The sequence below is a fragment of the Thalassophryne amazonica genome, chromosome 6 (genome assembly GCF_902500255.1).
Source record: "Thalassophryne amazonica chromosome 6, fThaAma1.1, whole genome shotgun sequence".
In the NCBI taxonomy this organism is placed as follows: Eukaryota; Metazoa; Chordata; class Actinopteri; order Batrachoidiformes; family Batrachoididae; genus Thalassophryne; species Thalassophryne amazonica.
This window is the reverse complement of record NC_047108.1, coordinates 113,351,741-113,361,718: the sequence shown is the minus strand read 5'-3', so window position 1 is coordinate 113,361,718 and position 9,978 is coordinate 113,351,741. Positions and strand designations below refer to the sequence as shown.

At 41.4% G+C, this 9,978-nt stretch overlaps 1 protein-coding gene across 1 annotated transcript in view; it reads right to left on the bottom strand.

The window, feature by feature from the left end:
- Positions 1 to 226: 226 nt before the first annotated feature.
- Positions 227 to 9,978, bottom strand: part of ppih (peptidylprolyl isomerase H (cyclophilin H)) — a 31,337-nt gene continuing 21,585 nt past the window's right edge. The window contains exons 6-9 of the mRNA XM_034173166.1: positions 7,630 to 7,722; positions 2,536 to 2,623; positions 2,412 to 2,452; positions 227 to 624 (exon numbers count right to left, since the gene is read on the bottom strand). Of these exons, the coding sequence (XP_034029057.1) occupies positions 556 to 624; positions 2,412 to 2,452; positions 2,536 to 2,623; positions 7,630 to 7,722 (291 nt within the window). The 3' untranslated portion in view covers positions 227 to 555. The remainder of the gene's footprint in view (positions 625 to 2,411; positions 2,453 to 2,535; positions 2,624 to 7,629; positions 7,723 to 9,978) is intronic.

Below are 9,978 nucleotides of genomic sequence, written 5' to 3'. Positions count from 1 at the left end.
ATCCAAATGTACCGGATTTCCATAAGACACAAATTAGTGGAAAAGAAGCTAGAATCAGAAGACCCTTTGCTGATCAAACCCATGAATCCTTTAAGGTTTACTTTCTAAACTAGCAATGTAACATGTTAAAAAGTAGCTGCTGTACATCACATCTTTTTTTATTTATAACAACTTAAAAAAAAGTCTTCTGAAAAAGTTTACAAAAATGTAAGACAATTTACTGATGGAAACCTGGACATAGTGAGTCAATTTATTTAAGAATACAAAAACCAAAACAATTTGTATTCATATGAAGCAGAAACTTCAATCAACAAACTATCATCATAAACTGCCACTTCTGAACTCGACCCGAGATTAGAATCACCTTAAGCTGGGTTTTTTTTTCCTGGATTCATGTCCATCAGCTGCTTAAAATGACCAAAATGATGTACTGCTGATCCTCACCATGTCCTTTAATGGTGCATTATGGGTAAAGGAATCCCTAAAAAAGTGGGATGAGGTTCTGTTTGGGTTTCATGTGTACAGAGGTGGGTGTGGCATCACATTCAGGCTGGATCACATCTCGCCGCACTGCGCTATGAGGATGGGGAGCTTTGGTTTGTTATTGGGCCCCGTCGGAACGTTCTGGTGGGAGCAAGGAGAAGAAATTAAAGACAAACCTGAGCCCTCTTAATCAGCTTCACTCACATGGTGCAAAAGACCTAAATCACACTTTTTAGCACCACATTACTGAACATTATTTTGAAACAGAAAATGCAGAAATGCTTGTTTACAGAAATTAAGGATCTGGGACACCGCCTGTTTTACACCAACACAATCATGAAGTGTCCCTTTAAAGTCACAATACAAAACGTTTTAACAGCTACATGCATCAATGGAGCTCAAAGTATTTTTATGTTCACTACTGTGAAATTTTGCCAGGTTTGTTTTTGAAAGGTAATTTGTTTTTTCCTTCTTACGAGCAAAGTTATAGTCTGCCTTTACACCTCGACCCATCAGTGTTAGAAAAATGATATATATATATATATATATAGATATATATATATATATATATATATATATATATATATATATATATATATATATATATATATATATATATATATATATATATACACACACACACACACACTCAACAAAAATATAAACGCAACACTTTTGGTTTTGCTCCCATTTTGTATGAGATGAACTCAAAGATCTAAAACTTTTTCCACATACACAATATCACCATTTCCCTCAAATATTGTTCACAAACCAGTCTAAATCTGTGATAGTGAGCACTTCTCCTTTGCTGAGATAATCCATCCCACCTCACAGGTGTGCCATATCAAGATGCTGATTAGACACCATGATTAGTGCACATGTGTGCCTTAGACTGCCCACAATAAAAGGCCACTCTGAAAGGTGCAGTTTTATCACACAGCACAATGCCACAGATGTCGCAAGATTTGAGGGAGCGTGCAATTGGCATGCTGACAGCAGGAATGTCAACCAGAGCTGTTGCTCGTGTATTGAATGCTCATGTCTCTACCATAAGCCGTCTCCAAAGGCGTTTCAGAGAATTTGGCAGTACATCCAACCAGCCTCACAACCGCAGACCACGTGTAACCACACCAGCCCAGGACCTCCACATCCAGCATGTTCACCTCCAAGATCGTCTGAGACCAGCCACTTGGACAGCTGCTGAAACAATCAGTTTGCATAACCAAAGAATTTCTGCACAAACTCAGAAACCGTCTCAGGGAAGCTCATCTGCATGCTCGTCGTCCTCATCGGGGTCTCGACCTGACTCCAGTTCGCCGTCATAACCGACTTGAGTGGGCAAATGCTCACATTCGCTGGCGTCTGGCACGTTGGAGAGGTGTTCTCTTCACGGATGATGCGAAGGAGATGTGTTGCACTGCATGAGGCAAATGGTGGTCACACCAGATACTGACTGGTATCCCCCCCCAATAAAACAAAACTGCACCTTTCAGAGTGGCCTTTTATTGTGGGCAGTCTAAGGCACACTTGTGCACTAATCATGGTGTCTAATCAGCATCTTGATATGGCACACCTGTGAGGTGGGATGGATTATCTCAGCAAAGAAGTGCTCACTATCACAGATTTCGACTGGTTTGTGGGAAATGGTAATATTGTGTATGTGGAAAAAGTTTTAGATCTTTGAGTTCATCTCATACAAAATGGGAGCAAAAAGTGTTGCGTTTATATTTTTGTTGAGTATATATATATATATATATATATATATATTTATTTATTTATTTTTTTTTACATACACACACACACACACACACACACACACACACACTATTCCTTTTTTTATATTGTTGGAGCTTCATTGAAAGTTGTCACTGAGATTTTTGATGAATATTGTGTACATCTGCAGTTCTGAAAATGTTTTTTTTTTTTACCTCAATCTTTCTCATGATCAGCAAACCATCGACTAATTTTCCTGAAAAAGCCACAAAAGAACCATTAGTAGAAATTGATACGAGACACAGTGACGACTGGCATTATTATTTTACATTTACTCACCAAAAACAACGTGTTTTCCATCTAACCAGTCACATTTGGCACAGGTGATGAAAAACTGACATCCGTTTGTTCCTGGACCGCTGTTTGCCTGAGAAGAAAATGTCGGGACAAGATTCCCACATGTAACTAAGAGAGTAAGAAGTAAAAGTAAGGCAGGGGGGTGTCAATGAATTGTGACTGGATTTATCTTGCTGTAAACAGTTATTTACAGCAGATATTAAAAAAGAAATACAATAATATAAAACCAACTTGTGATGAGGTTTTTTTAAGTTGATACTTACTAATTTTTATCTCTTGCAAGTTATCAACTGAGGAGGATTCAGTCTGACTAAAGTTTGGCATTGTGGGCTGTATTTTAAATTACATAGAAGTACATACATTTAAAGTTTTTTTCTGTTTGTTTTAAAAATGGTGTGTGTAATTGTTGATATTAAAGCTCTTTGACTTAAAGTGTAGGTGACACCAAAAAATGTGCACAAATAGTCACTAAACATGATGAAATGCTGATATTTAAAAAAAATCCTGAACAATAAAAGTCGATAAGTGCGCAGGTGAAGGATAAACTACAGCTGTCTGAAGCCTGCGCTCAGCCCTTTTCAGCCCTCAGCCGCGGCCAGGGGCGTAGCACCAAATTCTGGGCCCTAGGTACTAGCCATATTGAAGACCCCCCCCCCCACTGTTATGTTCTTTTTTATTAACGCAAACACCAAATTTCTAATGCATAGTCAAACCAGGTCTAAATCATGTATACCTTAGATCACACCTGGGAGTCAGAACCCTTTTTAAAGTTGGGGGAGCAATATTGAGTTGGGGGGTCTGGGGGACCAAACTGCACCATTTTCTAGAAAATGGTGCAATTTTCTAGAAAATGGTGCAATTTGGTCCCCCAGTCCCCCCAATTCAATATAGCTAGCTTTCAAGCTCACCTCTCTTTTCAAAGAATTTGGTTAGCAGCTGCTTTCCCTCATTTAGTTTTCTTTCCCAGTCCTTTTTTCTCTTCTTTTTTGAAATCCGGACTTTGATTTTATAGGAAAGACATATTTTATTTCAGCCTAAACACTAGGGCTGCAACTAACGATTATTTTACTAATCAGTTCATCGGTCGATTATTTTTTCTATTAATCGTTTTGTTTGTTTGTTTTTACTTACATGTGAGTTTTGCCATTATTTCTTTAAGTGAGTTGTTATTAAAAGGCCTTTGTCACACAACATCAACATTTGACCTTGTAACAAAGTTATGTTACATTCTCGTCAAAAACATACCCGGAGTAGTGTTTTGTTTTATTTTGCACATACATACACTAAATACATTCAATTTAATGCCACATTAAATGGCACAGTGCTCAAATGGTTTAAGTCCTATTTGACTGGTCGGTGTTTTTCTGTAAACCTTGGTCCCTTTGTGTCACAGAAAGCCCCTCTGACTTGTGGAGTACCTCAGGGTTCAATTTTAGGGCCAATTCTATTTTCGCTGTATTTACTTCCTTTAGGATCAATTTTTAAGAAATATAACATTCAGTTTCACTGCTTTGCTGATGTGCAGATTTATCTACCTCTGAACCTTAAAATAAACTCATCTGCCATCCTACAGACTTGCTTTCAAGAAGTCAAAGACTGGATGTCTTTAAACTTTTTGAATCTAAATGAAAGCAAAACAGAGATTGTGGTCTTTGGTGACCTTGACCTTTCTGCCCTTGGTTCACTCGCCTCCTACTGTCGTTCATCTGTTAAGACCCTTGGTGTTTTTATAGACAGCTCTTTTAAATTCGAGAAGCAGATCAACACAGTGGTCAAAACAAGCTTCTTCCAGCTTAGACTTTTAAGTAAAATCAAGCGTTACCTGCCCCCAAATTAGCTGGAACAGGTTGTGCACGCCTTGATCACGTCTCGTTTAGACTACTGTAATTCTTTGTATGTTGGTCTTAATCAGTCGTCTCTGCATCGTCTCCAGATGGTGCAAAATGCAGCTGCGCATCTGCTCACTGGAGCCAAATGGCACCAACACATTTCTCCTGTTTTATTTTCACTGCACTGGTTGCCTGTTGCTTTTAGAATTGATTTTAAGATTTTTGTTGCTTGTTTTTAAATCAATTCACGGTCAAGCCCCATTTTATTTATCTGATATGCTGTCATTGCACACTCCAGGAAGAGCTCTGTGCTCCGCGGACCAGAGTTTACTGGTCTGTCCCAGATCTAAGCTAAGGACCAGGGGAGACAGAGCCTTTGCTGTTGCGGGACCTAAGCTCTGGAACTCTCTGCCATTGAATGTCCGACTGGCTCATTCAATTGATTCTTTTAAGACTCTTTTAAAGACATATCTTTTTGCACTGGCTTTTAATACAAGATGAGCTAAACACTGCCACATTTTTTACTGTTTTGTTGATTTATTTTGTTCTTGTATTTAACTTGATAGAATTTTAATCCCTTTTATTGTACAGCACTTTGGGGCAGTGTTGACTGTTTGTAAATGTGCTTTATAAATAAACCTGACCTTGACATGCATCACCGACACACCACAAAGACATTTCCATCAGGTTTAGATGCCTACAGCAACTATCTCAACCACTACAACATATTACAGCAAGAGTCCACAAAAGTATTTTAAAGGCCTGACGAAAGTGTAATATGTTATATTTAATAAGATATTTTCATGAAAAAAGACACAAATGTGCAGTTTACTGCATTTTATTTTTTTCTTGTGTAAAAACACAGCTTAGATGTGGTTTGACCAAAACAAATTGTCAAAACAGGGATGAAGTGGAGGTTTAAGAGTGACTAGGTGTTCACAGGAAACAGTTATTTCTATATTTATGTTCATTGTTAGTTGGTTTAATCTTTTCTGTTTTGTTTTATCAGATTCTTTTTGTCCGTTTCTCTAAAACTGTATTGTGGCATTATTAGTTATTATTACTATTATTGTTGTTGTTTCTATTATTATTATTGATATATAAATACAAATAAATTAATAAAATATTGCAATTTGTAATACATTTGACTCTTTTACGACAACAAACGCTGAGCCGTGAATTATTATAAAGAAAACAAATGTGCTGACAGCTGCAACAGCTTAATGCTATTCTTCAACACTGAAAATGCCATAGACATGCTAACGTGTTAGCATCGGTCCTGTTTTTAAGTTATAAAATACATCTACCAACTGTTTCAGAAGACCATAACAGGTCAGATTAACATAAAAAGGTAAATGTTACTCACAGACATATGCTCTTTGGGGTTTTAGTGGGGAAAATTAAGATTAAGCGAAATAAAACACTGAATCAACATAGCACCACTGTGAATCACTGCTTCGATCGGTTCAAGATTCAAAGCAAAGCTGCGCTGCAAAAACGGTTGATTTATATGGAAGAAACGAAACATTTGCGGTAAAACAAAGTTATTTAACAACTAATTGATGACTAAATTAGTTGACAACTATTTTAATAATCGATTAGTTTTTTCAGCACTACTAAACAGCTCCTCTTTCTGTCAGATCCCGTTTGGGACGTGTGTGTGTGGGGTGGTGTCGCCTGTGTGCCTGGACTAAACCATTATACAACTGTGCAGGGGTGGAAGGGCATTCAGAGATCTTTCAATATTATTGTTAGAGCAGAATTATGTTTTGCAACATTTATACATTCATTCTAATGATATTATTTTACGACAGGAATTGTATGGCCATTAATAACATGCAACACAAAAATGTATTTAATGCCAGTTTTTGTGGGCCCCCCCATGCTCTGGGCCCTGGGTACATAGTACCCTTTACCCACCCCCAGTCTGACGCCCCTGGTCACAGCCATAATGTTGGTACGTCATCACCGGAACAGCACCTACTGATTCAAGCCCAAATCAACTGTAAATACGGTGGAGGTCAAGCTGTTTTCAAACGATTTTTTTTTTTTTTTTTAATGTCCAGTCTAAAGGTGTTTCTGAAGCAGGTGTGGGGGACACAGCATTTATGGTTTACAGCATTATTTAGATGACAATAAACTTTAGAGGAAAACCTTCAGTCTGACAACAGTGATGACATTGGCAGAGTTTAGAACACAGAATGGTGATTATAAATAAATAAATAAAGCAGGCGATTTCGGCATGCCGGTGGAAGTGATAAACTTTTTTTTTTTCCAACTCTTTGGTCATAATCAACTAAGGGACTGAAAATATCAGCTACTTTTTAAAATAAATATTGTTTCCTTCTTGAATACAGTACTGCATGTTAATAGCACAACATGTTATTATTAAATATTAAAACCATTCACATAAGAATACATAGTCTTACCTGTCCATTTCAGTGAGATAATCTTTAAACTTATCCACGTTTACAAAACGACACATCTGAAAATAATTAAATTCCTGGTGCCAGGTTCCAGGGTCACCTGTAATCTGTTATTGCGGCTGTTGTTAACGAGTGTCTTTGCGCTGCAGGAAAAAGACTCGGAGCACCTCATGTGTTCAAAACATCTCAGTCTGCAAGCCACGACATTATCCCATGATCCAGAATACAATAAAACAATCTGAAAATACTGTTTTGTCTCCATGAGGAGTGGAGCAGCCACGGACACCATGCAAGTGCGCGCACGTCAATACAAGTGTTCCACCTGCCATTCTGCCAGCAAAAATGAACCATTCTGAGACTGAACTGTGGTGCAGTTCCGACCTGAACCATGGTGCTGTCAGTAGCCTGTAACAATCCATAAATTAAAGGGGCTATTAAGATAACGGTTCTCGTGCTGACGCCACTTCCTCCTTCTTCTCCGATGTTGGCACTTACCGGGAAGTTCCTGGTTTTTAGTGTTGTACAGTTCAAAATCCAAATATTTATCTCTTCAAGAACTGTGCACCAGGAAAGGATAAATTTCAAACTGTTTAATTTTAGTCTTAAATATCCATGAAAACATGGCATTATGTGTCACCTACACTTTAAATAATGTTGTACAAAACGTATATAAATAAAATATTTATTAATATTATTATTATTATTCAGGTGTCAAAAACCTAGAAAAGGTTGGGAAAGTAAGACCTCTGAAACGATTGAAGTGAAAGTAAGGCGATACTTCTTAGATTTGATTACTGCCTCATTAATTTGTACATACACACCATGGAGAGAAGACCGGGCACGCTATGCTTTACTTTGAAGTTCTCATCTGCAAATGGACCTCTGTAGATGCTGCAGATACCAGTTCCATCACCCTGCAAAGAAATAGGCACAAATTTAACATGCTGAATAAGCCGGACTTTCTTCCACATTACACCAACTATACATTTATGCAAATTAGTTAAACATATGACCCTCCTATGACCAGTGCGATATCAAGGACCGAGACGTTGCCCAGTATGGCAGAGCCGGGGCCCCACCCTGGAGCCAGGCCTGGGGTTGGGGCTTGCGCGCGAGTGCCTGGTGGTCGGGCCTTAGCCCACGGGGCTCGGCCGGGCTCAGCCCGAAAGAGTGACGTGGGCCCGCCCTCCTGTGGGTTCACCACCTGCAGAGGGGACCGGGTGCAGAGGGGACTGGGTGGCAGTCGAGGGCGGGTGGCTCGGCGGCCCGGTCTGCGCTCACAGCCTCTGGCTGTTGGGACGTGGAACGTCACCTCGCTGGGGGGGGGAAGGAGCCTGAGCTTGTGAGGGAGGTTGAGAGGTACTGACTAGAGATAGTTGGGCTCACCTCCATGCACAGCTTTGGCTCTGGTACCCAACTCCCGGAGAGGGGTTGGGTGCTCCACTTTTCTGGCATTGCCTGCGGGGAGAGGCGGCGAGCTGGCGTAGCATTGCTCATTGCTCCCCAGCTCAGTTGCCATGTGTTGGAGTTCACCCCGGTGAATGAGAGGGTCATGTCCCTATGTCTTCGGGTTGGGGACAGGTCTCTCGCTGTTGTCTCGGCCTACGGGCCGAGCGGCAGTGCAGAGTACCCGACCTTCTTGGAGTCCCTGGGAGGGGTACTAGATAGTGCTCCGACTGGGGACTCCATTGTTCTCCTGGGGGGCTTCAACACTCACGTGGGCTTGACAGTGAGACCTGGAGGGGGGGTGATCGGGAAGCACGGCCTCCCCGATCTGAACCCGAGTGGTGTTCAGTTGTTGGACTTCTGTGCTAGCCACAGTTTATCCATCACGAACACCATGTTCGAGCACAAGGGTGTCCATAAGTGCACGTGGCACCAGGACACCCTGAACCAGAGGTCGATGATCAACTTTGTAGTCGTATCATCTGACCTTCGACCGCGTCTCGGACGCTCGGGTGAAGAGAGGGGCTGAGCTGTCGACCGATCGCCACCTGGTGGTGAGTTGGATCCGCTGGGAGGGGAGGAAGCCGGTCAGACCTGGCAGGCCCAAACGTATTGTGAGGGTCTGCCGGGAACGACTGGCGGAACCCTCTGTCGGCGAGGTCTTCAACTCCCACCTCCGGGAGAGCTTCTCCCAGATCCCGGGGGAGGTTGGAGTGGACCATGTTCTCCACCTCCATTGTCAATGCGGCCGCTCGTAGCTGTGGTCGCAAGGTCTCTGGTGCCTGTTGCGGCGGCAATACCCGAACCTGGTGATGGACGCCGGAAGTAAGGGATGCTGTCAAGCTGAAGGAGGAGTCCTACTTGTCTATGTTTGTAAGTGGGACCCCAGAGGCAGCTGACAGGTACCGGCAGGCCAAGCGTGCTGCAGCCTGTGCGGTTGCAGAGGCAAAAACTCGGGTCTCTGAGAAGTTCGGGGAGGCCATGGAGGAGGACTATCAGTTGGCCTTGAAGAAATTCTGGCAAACCGTCCGATGCCTCAGGAGGGGGAAGCAGCTCTCCACAAACACTGTCTATAGTACGGGTGGGGAGCTGTTGACCCTGACTGGGGATGTTGTCGGGCGGTGGAAGGAATACTTGGAGGATCTCATCAATCCCATCATCACATCTTCCGAAGAGGAAGCAGAAATTGGGGACGCAGAGGCGGACTCATTAATCACCCAGGCCAAAGTCACCGAGGTGGTCAGATGTTGTGGGACTGTCTTGGTTGACACGCCTCTGCAACATCGCGTGGCGATCGGGGACAGTGCTTCTGGATTGGCAGACCGGGGTGGTATTAACAAATAAAATAAAACTAACTACACAAAACATGAAATATCTTTGGTTCCTGAAACAGAACTCAAATAAATGTAAGGATACGTGTGTTTTATTTATCTTTGTTTTGCATTTTCCATATTGCCCCAACTTTTCCTGATTTGAGGCTGTTTAACACACTAAAATGAAGATGCAATTTAACTTAAAAGAAAAAAAAAAAAAAAAAAGTTTTTTGAAAACTCTGTAAAACTGTGTGGAAAAATAAGGTCAGAATAATTTTTCCTTAGCCTCGTATTTTAATTGGCACTATGTTTGTGTTGTTAATAAGTTACACGTCAGAATAATCCTCGTTCTGTTGTAAGAAGACCGTGCGCTGCGGCTGCACATTCTTAAACTTTAGTAAAACTCTATAG